Source organism: Emydura macquarii, unplaced genomic scaffold, assembly GCF_026122565.2.
Source record: "Emydura macquarii macquarii isolate MOO-44397 ecotype Brisbane River unplaced genomic scaffold, CSIRO-AGI_Emac_v2 contig_2473, whole genome shotgun sequence".
Classification (NCBI taxonomy): domain Eukaryota; kingdom Metazoa; phylum Chordata; order Testudines; family Chelidae; genus Emydura; species Emydura macquarii.
Window position 1 is genome coordinate 28923162 of NW_027132610.1, and position 19918 is coordinate 28943079.

The 19918-nt window shown below is 41.0% G+C and overlaps 1 protein-coding gene across 3 annotated transcripts in view; it reads right to left on the reverse strand.

Moving 5' to 3' along the window:
• DIAPH3 (diaphanous related formin 3) overlaps positions 1–19918 on the reverse strand; it is a 581492-nt gene that overhangs the window by 236012 nt on the left and 325562 nt on the right. For all 3 annotated transcript variants that reach the window (XM_067563206.1, XM_067563204.1, XM_067563205.1), the window contains one exon: positions 5339–5578. In XM_067563206.1, the coding sequence (XP_067419307.1) occupies positions 5339–5578 (240 nt within the window). The remainder of the gene's footprint in view (positions 1–5338; positions 5579–19918) is intronic.

Here is a 19918-nt window from a genome sequence, read left to right on the forward strand (position 1 = left end):
GCTTCAGTAAGTCTTCAGATCTCCACAGAGTCAGTACTTTTAAGAAACAGTACTTTTAAAATATGCTCTCATGTACAACAGTGATAATTTCTGTAACTACTCTTCAACCTGACCAGCTGATTGACTCTTCCATTATACATCTCATCAATAGCTGTGGTGATTTTTATTTTGGCTCAGCCTTTGCTAGTTATCCATTTGTCATACAGCCTCTGTCAACATGGTCCACCCATGTTTACATTTTCCCAGTGTCAGGGTTCTGACAAGGGCATTTGCGACCAAGGGTCTGAGTGGAGTCAAACCTGAAGCTGAGAGTAGTGGAGGACTTTGTAATCAAGTTCCAGGCCGGGATCAATACCAAGGATCAGAGTCTTAGTCAGGTTTCAGGGTCCAGGTCAGGAAGTGAGGTCCAAATCAAGCCAAGGTTGAATCTAGAAGTTGAAGATCAGCACTGTTGCCTGGACACTTCATGGAAAACCCTTTGGGTTTACAAAGGGCAGGGAGCCAATCAGGAGCCATGAGTCTGCTGCCTGTTGTACCCCTTGAAGCAGGACTTCTAGTGGTCTGTATCTGCAGCAGGTTTCGGCTAGTGGAGGGTGAGCTGGTTACAGTTGTCCCTGTGTGGCAGCAAGGAGGTATTTTCTGCCTGACGGCTCTGCAAGCCTGGGTTTGAGACCTGCTTAGCCTTAAAACTAGGCACACTTTCCAAGCAGTGGTCCATTATTAGTACGACCCTACCATTTGGTTGTTGGGACTGAGCCAATGTTAGATGCTGAGCAAGATGTGAGGACACAGACCTGTGGAATACTCTTAATTTTTAAAACTCAGTTCATATTTATTCTCAGATATCCCCAATACATTCAAAATAGTAGCTCTAAGGACCTTGTAATCTGCAGCAGTTTGTTCCTTTTCAGTCAAAAAAGGAGAAGGAGACCTGAGATAGTCGGCGATTCATTCTCACACTGAAATGCAGTAATTAAATTATTTTAAAGTGATGAGGTGAGTCTCTAAACCATTTCCTGTCCCCAGATTAATCAGGAAAGTGCTGTGAGTTACTGGCAGCATAGTTTGTGTTACCAGTCTAATGAGCCTCTGCAGCAGATGCTCCTAATGTCTCTAGTTTTGTTGCTTCTTCATAAATTACAGCAAAGCCTCTTGAGGTGCAGCCTGGGTTTTCTTCTGCTATCTCTATGGTTCTGGTGGTCCCAGTGGTCCCATAGTGCTGTATGATTCTTCATATAACCAAGGGAGGTGCAGTGTACTCCGAAGGAGGTCCATGCCCATAATAGGGGTCCCTCCTGTGCCAGTAGGGCCTCTGATCTGCTCTTGCTGGCAGCCCAGGTGGATAACTAAACCTATGTTCCTTCGGTGGGACTTGCATTGGTGCATATTGATAGGGGCATGGACTGTACTGTCGCTCCAGGGAGAAGCGTGGTTCAGACTTCAGTCAGACTCTGAGTGGTCCAGTAAAGGCGGTGTCATCAGAATGGGTGGAGCCAATGGAGCGGTCAGATGTCGGGGCGGTTCCATTGGTTGCACTGCGAAAGGGTGATGAAGTAGTAGTGGTTCGTCAGCTGGAGACGGGGGCTGCATGGTGCCCAGTGCATCATAAAGATGTGAGGGTCCCTCCAGCAGCATCAAGAGTTCAGCCATGGTTGTTAGGAGCGAGACCCGGCCTGGTGTATATGGCACCAGGGGAGTACAGTGACGGTTGCAGAAGTCCTGCTGGTTCTGATGGGGTCGATGATCGCCTAGGCTCCAGTTGGACACCTGGGGTCGTTGCCATCACAGGCTTCTCTATGTGTTTGCTTTTCCTCTCTGCTTTTGCCCGTTTGGGAGCAGGAGCCACTGTATTTATACGCAACGTCTCACCCGGCTGATCTTGGCTCGCAGAGGGAATGCGGCACCTGGAGGTGATCCCTCTTGGGGATCCACCCTTATGACCATGATTGGACTTCTTGTGCACAGGATGGGCATTGGATGGTGCCGCTGGTGTTGCTATAACTGCAGATGCAGTCACTGTCAGTGCAGTTGGGCATTCCAGTGGGTCCATCAGTACCACTTCAGGATACACATGTGGGATGCATTTGCCTCCTCCATGAGGTTTTTCTTAAGCCTAAATTATCTCACCTTGCAGGTTCTTGAAGGGAAGGAGCGGCAGATAGAGCACCGTGCAATGATGTGGGTCTCACCAATGCAGCAGAGACAGTGTTGGTGCTCATTGCAAATGATCGTGGGCATGTGGCGTAGTTCTTAAACTTGGCTTATTTGGACATAATCTCTCAAACAGAGTGAATTGTCCCAGAAAAGGAAGAACTTGGAAACCATCGGTTCTTCATACTTTAACTGTAACTACAACTAGAAACACTAAAACTATACTACCTATAAATGAAAAAAAAAATGTTTGGGCTAAGTACGTTTTCTGAAGAAGAAGAACATTCTAGCCATGCGCCAGTAAGAGGAAACTGAGGGGGTGTCAACCCACACAGACACATAAGACCTTGGACGTACCACGTGGATGACTCAAGGCATGCACCTGGGTCAATGGACACTACTCTAAACAGTTCCAGCTCCGGCGCATGGTACGCATGTGCACCCATGTCTGAAATTGACATATAGACCAGCACTCGAAGAACAATTTATTTTATTTAATGTAGATGAGTGCCTGACATGATTTTATGTCCAAAAACTTGAGACATGTCAGGTCTAGAAAACGTAAGTGGACCAGTATAAATGTTTTTATGACCATACAAAGGTTTTGTTGTTTTTCTTCTCCAGTGTCGTTTGGCTTTTTTATTCTTATTAAAGAAAGGGAAAAACTGCCCATGCACTTTAGCAATTAAACTGTCCCAACTAGGATGAAAAGTTTAAAGACACAATAAGATTTATGGGATTCTGATGTATAGAATTCTTCATTCAGAGTCTCCCCACACGCATGCTGGCTTCTGAAGGACATGGCAGTTAGTTCTTGCTTGGCTCACACATCATATTCTCAAGCCCTAAATCATACTGTCTTTCTGCCTCTAGTGGTTGGTCACCAGTGAGGATAACAGGGAGAGGGGGTCTCGGAATGCGCTGTACAAAAAATATCTGCCATCATGTGGATTCTCCCTTGTGTTTAACACCCAAATCCTTAAGATGCTGGAATAATAAGCAAAGGCAGACCGGAGTATGATGCAGTTGGCAAGGAGAAGTTCAAGGCTACTTTTAACAGATACCTCCAGATTTTTCTCATTGGTTTCCTTAAATGCTACTAAGAAACAGAGCCCTTTTTAAACTCTAGAGTGACTGCAGACTCTGTCCTGAGCACTATACCACAATATTCCAAGTAATCATTAGGGATTCTATATAAGGATATTATAACACTTCAGGAATAAGGAGCTGCCCATCAACTACCAGCTTTTTAATGTTTTTTATAACAAATTAGGATCCATGGGAAAACACTTGTCCTCCACTTCCTCAGTGGAATATTCTCCTAATAGACATTTTTTCCACACGGAGTCTCTTGCTCATTGGGAGATTCAGGCCTCTGGAGATTTCCATCATAAATTCCAGATTCTCTTCAGCAAAGCTCCCTCAGTCTCAAGATCTTCCATCTCCGCCTGTGCTCTAGAATCTGAGCAGTTTCCTCTTTAGAGTAAAAGGTAGGTGAAAGAGCTCATGTGAAAATAATGGACTATAATGAAAGTCCTTAAAGGAAATTGGCAATTAAACTATAATGTGGGTAGAGTTGCATTGTAATTTTGGGGTAGTTGAGCCCTTGGTTCATTTCTGGCTGTAGAATAATTCCTGAGAAATCAGCACTCATCCAACATCAACTGATTCACCCTATGACAGAATGGTGAACTGTTTGGAGATCAATAGTAAGTTCTATTCATATTAAATGTGAAAAACACTGCTAGAATTAGACACGAAGTGATTAGGAATTATTAAATATCAGTAATGCATAAGGAAGAAAGAATGAGAGGAGGAAGAGTAGGAACTCAATGAAATGGACACTAATGTCTTAAGCCTTGTCTACAATGGAAAATTACACCGTAACAAACACAATGTTAAACATGACATATATTAGTGTAGACAACAAGTATCATTTTTAACATTGCTGACTCATTGGGGTTAACCATGACCCGATGACACTATGCTAACTGGGGCTTACCTACGCTTCACATTTAACAACTTATGAGTTAGTATGCATTTTAAAGCAATTAAAAGTAATATTCCCATGTAGACATGGTCTTTGGAGAGAGTAGCAATGGGTGATTAAAAAAAGTGTTAAAGAGAAGAGAACAGTGGTGAAAGAAAAACAGAGGAAACACTGGAAGCAAAGAGACACAAGAGAGAGAAATAAAAGGCTCAAAATGTGTCCTACTAGTAACAGAGCCTATTATCAAAAGAGAACTGCCTTTAAGAGGGCTGATTCAGGCATCACAAGTAGCAGGAATAACACTGAAGAGCCGAGTTACCTCACTTAAAGCAAGAAAACACCACATTTTTAGATGTATCATGTTAAATGCCAGAGTGAAGCTCAGGATTCTATTATTATGATGGTGAAAGAAGGAAGTTATAACAAATGAGAACAAATTTTATCATAAAAATAATTTTTCTCCATGAGGGGTATAAAGTATTTTGCAGCCTCTTTCTTAGACTTTGTAGTGACATCACATAGGGACTGTAAAAAGAATGAATTACACTGGGAGTAATGGGAGGCAGGTTCAGAAAGTAAGTAATTGTGATAAAAACTAATCTGTACTATAAACTCTTTGGGGTAGGGAACATATATGTTCTTTAACATACCTTGGATTTTGGGGCGCGGGGCATTCTATAAATAAATAATAATGGAGAAGTGATGAAAATGGCTAAACAATGCAAAGAACAACTACTTCCATCCAGGAGAAATTTCATATAAAAACACATACAAAAATAAATGATTGATCACTATTATAAGTAAAATAGCTTAGTATACAACAGATTTAAAAAATGTTCACACTTCAGACAAGATTATAACACCAATACCATGACAGTAATATGGCCTTACACAACATGTAATTGTATTCAGTCTGTTTCACTGTATGGCAAAATAGAAACTTTTAAGATTTTAAGTGCAAATCAACCTTAACAGATGTAATTCTATCTTATATCTGATGTAAAATATATCAGTTATGTTTCATTCAGACTACCAAATATTCCTAAAAATGGATGATATGAACTGAACAAAAGTGTAAAGATCTAATTATTGGGGGAAGGGGGAGGAATTCAAACAAGGGATTTAAGAAATGCAATAATGACAAAAGAAAAAGTAAATGCAATATTAGAACTCAGCATGCATATATTTTAAACTCACTTTACATAGGGAGCTGAGGTTAAATCCGAAGGTCTGAGCATTCCGAGAACCTGCATTCATGTAGTTTCCTATTAGCAACACTAGTTCCAGCAACTTGCTAAAGCTTCTGCTCTTCTTTATCTCTTCACAGGCAGCACTGACAGCCATGATGTCAGGTCTGATGTTGTTCACCAGCTCCTCAAACTGAAGCTTGAAGAGAATAGCACTGAGCCGTGGCTGTAGTCTCTTCACATCGCTCATCTGATTGAAAAGAAAATAGGAGATTTTCTTTAAAATTCATGCTATACTTCATACTGAACAAATGCATAAAATCTGGGATGATTTATTGGTGTGACAGGCTTGAAAAAGCAATGCATCTCCTATAACTGATAGTAAAATAGATAAAGAGGGACTACAATTGAAATCCTGTTTCCTCATCAGAACAACTAGTATGTATAAGCAATAAAAGATAGTGTTGTCATATATCAAATTTGTCAACTTTTACATTAAATCCTATAAAATGAATCCAAGTTTGTGACCCAGTGTGAAGTTTTGGGGTTCATGCAGGCCAGAAAGGGGTTCAGTCATCATCTGACTTAGGTGTCCCTGAGGGTTTTGTGCAGCTTTGCCCAATCTGGTTACTTCTTCCAAGTTGACCTTAGAATCCTTCCAGCCCCAAATTGCCCCAAAATTGTCCTACTTCAGGGACGAGTCTAGAGTGGCCACTCAAGTTCCCAGAATACCAGACATTCTGGCACTTCTGGGAACGGAGTGAGTGCACCCCTACCTGTGTCATCTCATATATACTGTGTGAGAGAAATAACAATGCACAGGGAATGCCATTTTCAAGAGTATGCTGCCCTGCCTCCACTGGCCTGACCTCACACACAGACAAAACCATGTCCCACTGCCAGATGGGAGACAAATCAACCAAAAAGACGACTAGTCTCCTTTTGTAGCTTTTACTGGCCAGCCTAGCCAGGATCAATCAGGGAAATCAAATGGCTTGGTTCCTTAGTCGCCTAAGGTGAAAGTTAAAGATTGAGCCCTTCTGTTCCTTATATTCCCAAAGGGTTTGTCCTTGTCTTACAAGTCAGGAAGAATTCAGTCTCCTGTGTCTCTCTGGGGTGCAAGAGCCATGTTAATTCTGGGTCTCTCAAGTTCAGGATCCAGAGAACCCCTAGCTGGTTTAGCTTGAAGTCTTTGTTTACTGGTAATATGTAAATTGAGGTAAACCCACATTCCATTGTCTAGGACAGACCTGTTTATCACCTTTATCTAGGCTAGGCTGTGTAGTATTTAACATGTTCTAATAACATCACAGAGGGAACTGATAATTTCACATTTAATGTTAACATATGTATTTTACAATGATATTAACCACTAGCATGTCAATAGTTTTCATATGGTATCTCACAGGGTATCTTTTTGGATAAATATCATGACAATAGAATGTTGGGTGTAATGAGTTGATTTGGTCTGGACCCAAGCATAATTTTTTCAGGCCTAGTACGAACTTGTAACACAGGCCCCCTTCCACATCCATACCACAAACTCTTATCCCATACATACAATCTCATGAGTCATGAACATTTTTTTCCTCATGGTAATGGATGGTGCAGCCTGGGCCGAGCCCCCCAAGGCCTCCGGGCCCCTGTAAAGTGTACCCTTTTCCCCCCTATGTGTGGGCCCTGCTTATGGTCACATCCAGTAGGTTGCAAAGAAATAAAAGGCAGCTCACATATTTTTGTATAGCTCAAGAGATATTTAAAAAAGCAACATTCATTTTTTAGGACAACTATTTAAACATTTGTTTCAGTCAAAGCTTATTGTAACTTGTATTGTAAAAAAACAACAAGTAATTTGAAAAACATCTAAAATATAGAACACAAATATAGAATTTGCTTATATTAATTCAATATGCGTACAGACACCACACTGATGGGTGCAATATAGCTAGACAAACAGTATACCATTTAAAAAACACATAGTTGTATAGCAAATACAACACTTCGCTTTCTTCACACTGTACTGAATAAGGGATTTTAAAGTTATTTTGCAATCTTCCTGCCTGGTCAAACCCCAGTTAGATCAATGGGATACCACCAAAGAGGTATTTTTTCCATTATCTCTCATATCCTTATGAATATATTGTATGACTCTCAATAGCATTTTCATTTACAGAAACTCTCAAACCCAAGGTATTGTGGAATATATCTTATTGTAGCCTTGATGTAAACAGATCCTGGTGCAAGTCGAGGGGAAGCAGTGTCGCGGGTCATGGGATCTCCACCTTACCGGAGAATGTCCCCTCGACGCCTCCGACCTCAAGGACAACGAGGAATGTCTCCGTTGCTGCAAATGGTGCCGATGAGCGGGGTCGCACTCCAAAGAGCTAGAAGTACCGGAGTAACAGCTCAGCACTGACGATTTCGGCACCGCTTGCCCTGCAGCTCCGTAGCGGCCCTCGGTGACTGACTTCAGCGCTGTCTCTAACTCCTCGGTACTGAGCCAGACTCCAAAGACCAGGTTCTGTGATGCCTCCATGCGGGCGAACTCTTCAGTGCCGAGTCTTCCTCCGATGACCGGGTTCTGCGCCGACTTGGTGCGGGCGAACTCACCAGTGCCAGGTCCGACGACGACCGGGTTCTGCATCACCTGGGTGCGGGAGAACTCCTTGGTGCCAGGGAACAGGAGCTTTCTGAGTATCGCCAGGCGAACCTCAATCAGTGCCATCTCCTAGATTGAGTTGTCTCTGGTGCTGGGGATCAACGTCGGCACTAGGAGGGAGACTCCACATTCTGCGTCGGAGCAGGCCGGCTCGACGTCGCCAACTTGGAGCAACTGCTAGGGGAGCGGATGTGCTCTACCCTAGGTGACCATCTTGCAGGAGATCCTCCTTCCCGTACTGGGGATCTCCTCCACCATTCAAGGGGACCCAATGCAGGTTTCCCCTGTGGCACCAGCTCTTTATTCCTCAGTGGAGGGTGGGACAAAGGCGGTGTGCGCAAGCCCAACAAGGCTCTTGCCACCTGAAAAGCCTCCAGTGTTGATAGCGTTGACAGAGACAGAGTCAGGGGAAGCTCCCTAACCAGAGACGCAGGCACTGGAGAAAGGGTCTCTATGGTCCAAGCTCGGTGCATCTCGGTACTCGACCCCACCCATACCAATGGCATGGGGGAGTGTCCGCGTTCCTCACGCTGCTGCTGCATCTTCAGCACCAGGGAAGTGGTGTGGTGCCGAGTCACGGATGGTGCCAGCGGCACACTCTGTACTGATGCCATACTCGGTACCAAGACAAAGAGGGTCGGCTCAGACACTGAACAGAGCATTGCCTCCATCAACAGGGCTTTCCACCGGATTTCTGTCTTTTTGAGTCCTCGGTTTAAAAGCCTTGCAGATTTTACCTTTATCCTTCTGGTGGGCTTCCCCCAAGCACTTAAGGTAGCTGTCGTGCAGGTCGCTGAGTGGGAAGGCCTTCCCACAGGAGGCACATGGCTTGAAGCCCGGTGACCGGGGCATGCCCTGGCCGCGCGAAGTTAGAAAATTAAAATATTCTAAAATTTTACCAAATATGTTCAGTTCCCAGTTTTTTTGTAAATAGAAAAATTAAACTAAAGTGAACATTTTCATGGAAAATTGTAGTTCTGGCCAAAAAAAATGATCAGCTCTACTTGTCATTTTCATGGAAAAATATAGTTTTGGCCAAAAAAGACATTTTTCATACCAAAAAAAAAAAAAAAAAGGTCCAACAAAAAAAAATGTTTTTCAGCTCTACTTGTCATGCACACATTTTATTAACCAAAATGTTCTTAGATATGAACAAAACTACCTTTACTTCATCCATCCAATTAAATCTTCCAGGGCAAAGCACCTCCTCACTTAGTCTTCCCTGACCCTATCCTTTCTGCTTCAATTTCATGCTCTTGCTATTCACAACAACCACTACCCAACAAAGCTGCCTTACAGACAGCTGGCAATATCTCTTAGGCAAAGCATGTTCAACAGAGAACAATTCCTGACTCACATGGTGCCTGCAGGTCTGTCTGCTTGGTCCTTATGCAGTCTGAACATGTCCAGGAATAAATCACCGAAGTGTCAAGTTCCATGAATACTTCAGGAGATGCTATAAAAACTCTGGGCTAGGTGCATCACCCTCCAACTCCCTTTGGCAGAACAATTATGGCTCCCACGAGGCTGCTCATCCCCTAAGGTAAGTTGTGTTTCGGTTCGAGGCAGCCCCATTGGACCACGCTCCAACACACTCCAGTAGGGGATCATCTTTAAATCCCTTTTTCCCCTCAAGCCACACATCTGAGTCATGTCCAAATTCTGATGCATCTTCCTGTTTAATTTTTCTAAAGTCCAATCTTTCCTCTCAGAATAATCAGGTAAATCTCTAGCCCAGACCCTCAAGATCGCAAGTCTTGATTAATTGTAACCTCATCTGGTAAGGGTTCCCCAAAGTCCACAATGCCCCGCTCCAATCCAGACAAAATGCAGTCACTAAGATAACCACTTTGCCTGGTCTGACCACATCAACCCTGCCTTCCTCTCCTGCATTGCATTAAGTACAACCTTTCTGCCCATGCCTCTGCATAACTCTGCTTCCTCCCTTTTTATGATGTTCCCCCATTCCCCACTCCACTCTACTAATGATAATTTATTGCCTTGCTGGTTTGCTCCTCCCAATACAATTTTCATGCTTTCTTCCACACCAACCCTTATGCTTGGAACAAACTCCTTCAGCTGGTGTTCAGGATGTTACCATCTCTATATTCACATTCTTCCACAAGATCCACTTACCAAATTTTACTGCTTCTGTTACTTGAAGTTAAAGTCATTAACTTGAGTCTATCACTATGCGGCAGAGGTGGCCAAACTATGGCTCATGAGCCACATGTGGCTCTTTTAAAGTGTAGTTCAGAGTCCCCTACGGCCCCCCACCCCCATTCTTCACCGGGGTGAGGAACTCGGAGGATCAGTAAGTTTGGCAACCCCTGCTATATGGCATGGTCTGGAGTACAAGATTATTTAAACTAACACTAATAACAGCACAAATTAATTTTAAGATTTTGTCTCATATCTAATACAACTATTGAAACTCTTAACTGAGCATTAACTAACTATCCAGTCACAGTATTGCAAAGCTGAAAAAAAACGTTTGAGGAAATGCTCCACTAACAACATACTGATGTGGTAATCCTTAAATAAGAATCCCCATATTTTTATTGGTTTAAACTCTGACTAATGGTTATTTTAGTGTTCTTTCAGTTTTTGAATAAATTATTCTTCTATTACCAATTTGAATAGCATACAAAATTTCAGTTAATATCAATGAAACTTTTCAACAGAATTGTGATTTCAAACCAGATGTGTTAGAAGTACTATTCAGGTCTAAACGGAGCTTTTCTATCATATCAGGAGTAAGCCTACATAAATCAGAAATTTTCCAGTGATTTCAAAGAAAAAATTCCCTTTCTTTTGGCTCAAAGACTGAATAGAAAAGTTCCATTTAAATTATCCACATATTATTATATTACTCATCTTGACTCAGGAGGCAATAGAATAGAGTACTATCAAATCAACAGCACTAACAAAGCAAAGTTAGCCCAGTCATTTTAAATAATGTTCAATTACAGAGGTAGTATAATCCACAAATGCAAAATTACTTAATGAACCTCAGATTCTCAGATGACTTAAATTACTTTAAGGAAATATCTAAGGGGAATTGTGTAGATTAAAAGTTTGCAAAAGCTTTTTGTTCAAAAATATATGTATAGCATTGCACAAAATGTTCTAAAACTGTAAATTTATTTTTATTACTTTTTCAAAAATGTCTCAATTTATTTTTTTCATTTTACAAAATCATCAGTTGCTACGTTGAAGCTGCACACAGCAAAATTTCATTCAGGCAGGAGAGGTTTTTTATTTGTTTGTTTTTAATGATAATAAAAGAAACAGAAGTGACAAATCCTCCAAAACAGTGCCTTTCTTTGATAAAGGCAAATAGAATCTTATCTCGTCACTACTGTATATAAATACTACTAAACATACAACCACAACTTTTCATCTTCAAAGTACTTTAAAAAATATTTTTCTTAGATTCATCAATTCCAAAGCCAGAAGGGACCATTGTGATCATCTAGTCTTATCTCCTGTATAACACGGGGCAACAGAACTTCCCCAAAAAATTCCTACAGGATATTTTTTAGAGAAACAGCATCCAATCTTGATTTACTAATTGTCAGTGATGGAGAATCTACCATGACACTTGGTAAATTGTTCTAATGATTAACTATCCACCCTGTCAAAAATTTATGCCTCATTTTCAGTCTGAATTTGTCGAGCTGCTGCTTCCAGCCATTGGATTGTGTTATACCTTTCTCTGCTAGATTGACAAAACCATTATTAAATATTTGTTCTCCATGTAAATTATTTACATAGTGTAATCACATAACCCCTTAATCTTCTCTTTGTTAAACTAAACAGATTCAGCTCCTTGAGTCTATCACTATAAGGCATGTTTTCTAATCCTTTAACCATTGCCGTGGCTCTTCTCTGAACCCTCTTCAATTTGTACGCAGCGTTCTTGTAGCTGTGTTGGTCCAAGAACATAAGAGCTCTGTGTAGCTCGAAAGCTTGTGTCTCTCACCAACAGATATTGGTCCAATAAAAGATATTATCTCACCCACCTTGTCTCTCTCCAGTCTGACCACATCCTTCTTGAATTGTGAATACCAGAACTGGACACAGTACTCTAGAAGCAATTGCACCAATGCCAGAGAAAGAGGTAAAATAACCTCTCTACTCCTATTCAAGAGTACCCTGTTTACACATTCCAGCATTGCATTACCTCTTTTGACCACATCATCACACAGAGAGCTCACGTTCACTTGATTATTCACCACAATCTCTAAATCTTTTTCAGCCTAAATCCTACTTTGTTCTGAGCTGTATAGATTTACATTTAGCTGTATTAAAATGCATATTAATTGTATCTGCACTCAGTTTATCAAGCAATCCAAATTGCTGTGAATTAGTACCTGTCCCCTTCATTATTTACCACTCCCCCAATTTTTGTGTCATCTGCAAACTTTGTCAGTGATGATTTTACATTTTCTTCCAGGTCACTGATAAACATGTTGAATAGTGTAGGACCAAGAACCGATCTCTGCAGGACCCCACTGAAAACACCTACTTGCTGACTATTCCTCATTTACAATTACATTTTGAGATCTATCAGTTAGCCAGTTTTTTAATCTATTAAGTGTGTGCTATGTTAATTTTATATTTAGTTTTTGGGGTTTTTTTTAAATGAAAATGTCACATGGTACCAAGTCAAACACCTTACAGAAGTCTAAGTATATTATGTCAACGCTATTATCTTTATCAGCCAAACCTTTAATCTCATCAAAGAAGGTAGCAAATTAGTTAGACAGGATCCATTTTCTATAAATCCATATTGATTTGCATTAATTACGTTACCCTCCTTTCATTTATTATTAATCTAATCCCATATCATATCATATATTGAACACTTCTGCCTTTTCTGCATTATTAGTAACTCAAAAAAGTTTGCATTTTAAACACTCTTTGATAGAGGTAACTATACTCCCTTTCTATAGGCAGGGCAAAAGAGGCAGAAAGGCTACAAGACTTTTGAAGGCAAGTGACAATGGATGAACCAAGATTAGAACTCCATGGTTTTCTGGTTCTACGATCATGCCCCTAAATTAGGTCTTTTATAGTAAAGCAATTGCACACAACTGCGTGAAAAATTGAAGATCTTGGGAAATGTCTGCTAAGGAAATTGTGTTAAGATATTACTATGACACAAATAGTGGATGGAGCCAAATATTATTTCATACTTAATACCTTAATAAATATATTGTGTATATACTTATTTATGTTTGTGTGCTCAAACTTGGATGGACGTTTTAATTAAGACGCATGTTAGCCATTGCATGCATCTTCTTTGATTTGATATTTATTCTTCTGTACTTTCATATCAATTCTTCAATGTTATGGTATTTTAACAAGGATATTAAGTCTTGGGTATCATAGTTTTAATTCAATTGTATTTGTATGGCCCCAAGCAAAATAAAATATCTTTGTTAAAGCTACTACAATTACACATATACATATACATCATCAGAACCTCCCATTCAAACTTAATACTTTCTTTCTTTCTCCAAAACAGAATTTTAACTTCATTAATTTATGAGAAAAATAAAAGTGATTTAACATTTCTTACACATTATACTTGTAGCTTTATATCTTCTCCCACTACAAAGATATTCTGACTTTATCTAATAAATCAAGCTTTCAAGAATATTTAAGAGCAGCTGAGATTCAAGGAACCTGTCAGGGTCCCCTTCTTGTCAAACACAGACACTTACACAAGGTCTCCTCATAGGACTTGTAAAAACCAATATAGGCAACATCTTGGTTTTTCTCCCTTTAGGACAGTATAAAAAATTTTCAACTACTACCCCTAATATTCTCTTTCTAAGACATCACTTGCCAGGTCACTAACTAAAAAAATTCCATCTTTAAGTGATTTTGACTTTTTTCCTTTATTTTTAAATAACTTGATTCTTTGGGGGTGCAACTTCTAGCTTCCTTAGTTAATTAAATTAATTTTTTTAAATAAAATCCATGAACATTTATTTAAGTATTACATAGCTTAAATCCACACTACTCCAAAATGCTTTGTTTGTTTGGGGATTTTGAGGTGCATGGCCTAGTTAGATCTCCCTCACAGACATCTCTACAGTGTAAAAACAACACATTTTTTATTAAAGAGGCTGCAAGCTATCCTTCACAGACTACATAAAGTTTCCTAAAAATATGGTTATGCACATCCTGAAAGTATATGCTGAGTAATGGCACGGATCTGTAACAGACTGCTCAACCATTTGCCTCATTAGTTGTACTGAATGACTCCAGGAATCTACAAGTAGAAACAGTTTGGTCTAATGGTGTAGACAGCTGAATTGGCAAACAGGATTGTATGTCCCTATCTCTGACACAGAGTTCCTATATAATGTTGGGCTTGTCACAAATATTTTCAGAGATGGCCACTAATTTCATGCTCTTCATTTTCTAGGTGCCCACCTTGAGACTATGAGGACTGATTTGCAGAAGTGCTGAGCAGTGACAACTGCAACTGAAATTAACAGGAGCTTTGAACAGGCTATACAATTTAAATTTTATTTTATATATTTTATGTAATAAATAAAATGGATTGTAAATATTTGATATCTTGCTATAAAAATGAGCTATGAAAAAACAAGTCCTATCTATCTTAGGTACCATATGACTACCATTCCCATAGTAGCTGAATGCATCACAAACTCAAAGTATTTTTCCCTCACAAGACCAATGTGAGGTAGGCTAGTACTATTATTCCATTTTACATGTGAGGTAGCTAGGCCTGCGTATAAAAATTGACCACCAAAACTATGGTTTCAGAAGAAAAAGTCTTCTACTGTGATCAAGTGAAAGTCTAACCTTTCAACTCAGATTTTTTGTGTTAACAAATGGTGTTCAAAGTTGAACTGCTGAGTACTATAATATTTTGGGAAGTCATGGGCACCTGTTTGTAAAATAGGAACTGTCTCCCTCGTACATGTCTGAGAGAATGTATGATTTGTGTTTTTCAATTATTTCAGATGCAACTTTTTGATGCTAATTTAAAAAATGTAATGCTAATTAATTTAATTTTAGAATAATTTAGATAATGCCTGTGGACTGACCCATCACCTCAAATGTCTCAAAATACTTATTGAACTGACTGACTGAGGTGTATTTTTGGATCTCTGGACTTTCCAAGCCTGAAGTCTCTGGAATGAGGATGTTTGCATATAGGTGACCTAATCAGACTCCATTTTGTGATGCCAGTCACCTCAAAAGAAGTGTGTCCCATTCTGATCTGCCCAGAAGCTATTAAGAGACATTCCAAAGGGGGAAAAACCAGTCAGGCTACCATCTTTAAAAACTGAACAAAAAGAAAGGAGCTTTACTGCTGGCTTCAAACCATGGCTTGCTTGTGTACAATTGCTTTCTGGCCTATGGCTCTACAATGCTACGATTCCTGACCAAGAGGCCTGTGCTTCCTCCACCTCCGCTCTGGCCATTGAGGGGTGGGAATGCAGCAACTTGCAACACCTAAGATTCAACATCTGGAAACAAGTAACTTCTTCCCAGCCTGCAAGTCTGCTGATGTTAAACGTAAAAGCCAAAAAGAGCACTTGTTAATCTTTTCAACCACATATCAGTTTCCTGAAGCAGAAGGAAACCACAAGAGTCCCAACAACTAACCTACATAAGTAACAGACTTCTGGGGTTTGCTTTGTTTCCCAGTCTTTATAACTAGAAGGATGCCACTACCTCAGCAGTCTTGTGCTTGTTTTTAACTCTAGCAGATGACTGGTGATGAGTGAATGCGTATGTGTGTTGTGATATATCAAGGGCAGAGGGCGGCAGGAGAGTACATGAAAGGAGGTATATCAGCCCCAGGATGATCAGGGCTTTATTCCCTGCAGCCTAACTGGAGCCATGAGGGGGCAATTAGGATCAGCCAGGTGCTCCATAAAAGGGCTCCGCAGCAAAAACACACAGGGCACAAGCTGGAGGGAGCAGAGGTGTTGTGCTGTGTGGAGTGGAGCAAAGCAAAGTAGCAGAGGAACCCCAAAGGAGGTACTGAGCCCAGCAAGGGGCAACATGGACACAGGGCCTGAGAGGCCAGCAGGACTGAGGGGGGAAAGCAGCCCAGGGGAAGAGGCTGTGGCTCCAAAATACAGAGCCAGCAGCTACTGTTCATAGGGCCCCTGGGCTGGGACCCGGAGGAGCAGGTAGGCCCGGGTCCCTATCCCCCTCCCCCAGGAAAGACGGAGTGACGGGCACCTTCCTGGCCCCCAACGTGAGCGAAACACGAGATCCACTAGAGGGAAGCTGGCCATTTACCACAGTGTGGAGGAGTATGTACACCTAGAGTCACAGAATTTGAGAATGGCGCTATGGAATCATTCCATAAGTACTTAAAAACAGTCCTACATTAAATAACTGTGCTTTCTAAAAGATCACACATGCATATATTTAATAGGTTAGGAATAGTATATTTATCCCTGAGAAATCTTGTTACTTATAACCTAAATTTGTCATTAGAATAGTAAACTTGACAAGTTGTGCCATCCTGAATTGTAATGAAATATTTCATTGTAATGCTGGTAGGTGGGGAGACATCGGTTATTACCTAGCCACTAATAATTTGAGCAGGCTACCTTAAACAGGCAGCAGAACTATTGTCTCAATATTAGCTTCAACCTCATAATGAATTGACCATTTCTGTATCAGCTATTTGGCTGGGCCTAAATATATTGATTGGCATGAAGATTGATTAATACCCTCTCTTACTTGTTGGACTGATAGCAAACCAATAGTGTTACATACAACTTACCCAAGGTTATTTTACCTATGAATTTGGCACTGGTATGACAACTGCTGGAATACTCTGTCCAGTTCTGGTATCCACAATTCAAGAAGGATGTTGATAAATTGGAGAGTGTTCAGAGTTTTGTTCAACATCTTCATTAATGATCTGGAAGATGGGGTAGATTGCACCCTCAGCAAGTTTGCGGATGACACAAAGCTGGGGGGAGTGGTAGATACCCTGGAAGGTAGGGATAGGATACAGAAGGACCTAAACAAACTGGAGGATTGGGCCAAAAGAAATCTAATGAGGTTCAACAAAGAAAAGTGCAGAGTCCTCCACTTAGGAAGGAAGAATCCCATGCACAGCTATAGACTGGGGACCGACGAGCTAGGCAGCAGTTGTGCAGAAAAGGACCTGGGAGTAACAGTGGATAAAAAAGCTGGATATGAGTCAGCAGTGTGCCCTGGTTGCCAAGAAAGCTAATAGCATATTGGGCTGCATTAGGAGGGGCATTGCAAGCAGGACGCAGGAAGTGATTATTCCCCTCTATTCGGCATTGGTAAGGCCGCATTTAGAGTATTGTGTCCAGTTTGGGGCCCCCACTACAAAAAGGATGTGGAGAAGTTCGAGAGAGTCCAGCGGAAGGCAACAAAAATGATTAGGGGGCTGGAGCACAGGACTTATGAGGAGAGAATAAGGAAACTGGGCTTGTTTAGTCTGCAAAAGAGAAGAATGAGGGGGGATTTGATAGCAGGGGTTCCAGGGAGTATTGGGCTAGGCTGTTCTCGGTGGTGGCAGATTACAGAACAAGGAGCAATGGTCTGAAGTTGCATTTGGGGAGGTCTAGGTTGGACATTAGGAAAAAGTTTTTCACTAGGAGGGTGGTGAAGCACTGGAATGGATTACCTAGGGAGGTGTGGAGTCTCCATTTTTAGAGGTTTTTAAGATGAGGCTTGACAAAGCCCTGGCTGGGATGATATAGCTGAGGTTAGTCCTGCTTTGAGCAGGGGGTTGGACTAGATGACCTCCTGAGGTCCCTTCCAACTCTAATATTCTATGATTCTAAGAGCCACAAAAATGTTTACAGGATTCGAAAACATGTCTTATAGTAATAGACTCAAGGAACTCACAATCTATTTAGCTTAAAAAAGAGAAGGCTTGATTACAGTCAACATACACACCTACATGGGGAACAAATATTTGAAAATGGACTCTTCAATCTGGAAAACAAAAGTATAACACAATCCTCTGGCTGGAAGTTCGAGTTAGACAAATTCAGACTGGAAATCAGGCATAAATTTTGAACAGTGAGGGTAATTTGGAACGATTTATCAAGTATTATGGTGGATTCTCCATCACTGGCAATTTTTAAACCAAGGCTGGGTGTTTTTCTAAAGCACATGCTCTAGGAATTATTTTGGGGAAGTTCTACGGCCTATATTATACAGGAGATCAGAAGAGAAGATTACCCTGTGCAGTAACTGAGGTTCTTCAAGATGTGTCCCTTTTGGGTGGCTCCACTTCAGATTTTCATGTCTTCGATCGGAGATTTTTATTAGCAGTGCTCATCTGGGTTTTGCATGTGTCATCCCAGTCTCGTGATGCAATTGGTGCCTCATTTGGCGCACACGTGACCCAACTGCCTGAGTTTCTTCTCTATTGTAAAGTCCTTGCACTAAACTCTGAAGTAGAGGGGAAGAGGGTGGGTAGCAAAGCACCCACAGGTACACACGTCAAAGAACTTCAGTTACTGCACAGGGTAACCTCTTGATCTTCAAGTGCTGTCCCTGTGAGTGATCCACTTCAGGTGACTGTAGAGCAGTGTCCCTCATTGGGTAGTCAGGACTTCAGAGTTATTTGGGCAATTAATGATAACATTGTTAGATCTATGAATGCATCCCATCTTGGAGTCTGATCAATGGCATAGTGTTTTGTGAATGTGTGTTCTGAAGTCCAAGTGGCTGCTCTGCATATATCTACAAATGGTATGTTATTGAGGAACACTATTGATGTTACTGATCTCCTGGAATGCATTCTGATCTTTTGTGTGGTTTGTAAGTTCTTTTGTTGATAACATAAATGGATGCACCCTGAGACCCATTTTGATAGTTTCTGTGTAGATATGGCTGAACCTTTGCATTGTTCCACGATGGATACAAAGAACTTCAAGGATTTTCTGAAGGATTTGGTTCTGTGAAGATAGAGCACAAATGCACATCTTACGTCTAAGGTGTGTAAAAGGGCATCTTGCGTGTTCCTGTGAGGCTTCAGAAAGACCATGGGGAGATGAACTAGTTGATTTATGTGAAATGAGGATGCTATTTTGAGTACAAATTTTGGGTGATATCTCAAGGTGACCTAGTCCTTAAATAATACAGTGTATGGTGGACATTTTCTCTATGCAACAGGTGACGTAATGGTCACCAGAAATGCCACCATCATGGATAGGTGCATAGGGAAAAACATCACCAAAAGTTCAAATGGAGGCCCGGTAAGATATCATAACATTAGGTTCAAATCCCATGGTGTTGTGGGTGTGCGTACTTCCAGGTATACGTTCTGTATGCCTGTGAGGAAGCATCTGGTGGATGGATATGTTAGTGATTTACCATCACCTTATGACAGAAAGCAGTGAAGGGCTGCCAAATGGTCCTTAATTGAATTCATTGATAGCCCAGTTTTTTTTTTAGCTCTAGGCTGTATTCAAGTACCAAAGGAAGAGCTGCAGATAGTGCAGTGATATGTTTGTCTTGGCACCACATGGAAAATCTGTGACATTTTTTTAAAGTAAGTTTTCCATGTTGTTGGTCTCCTTTTTTTGTAATAAGTGATTTATTTGTTCTGAACAGTCTAGTTCATCATGCCAGAACCATGTAAGAGCCAGGCCTTCAAAAGAAGTCTCTCCAGATTCAGATGATAAATCTTCCTGTTGTCCTGGGATAGGAAGACATTTTGAAGTAGGAGAGTGCGTACTGCATATACCGCCATCTGCAGCAGGTAGGAGTATCAGGTCTGTCTGGGCCATGTAGGAGCTATCGGTATCACCTTTGCTTTGTCGATGTGTATTTTGTGTATTACTCTGAATAACATTGGGATAGGTGGGAACACATATAGAACTGGCACCTCCCTTTTGAGGAGGAAGGCATCCCCCATTGACCAGG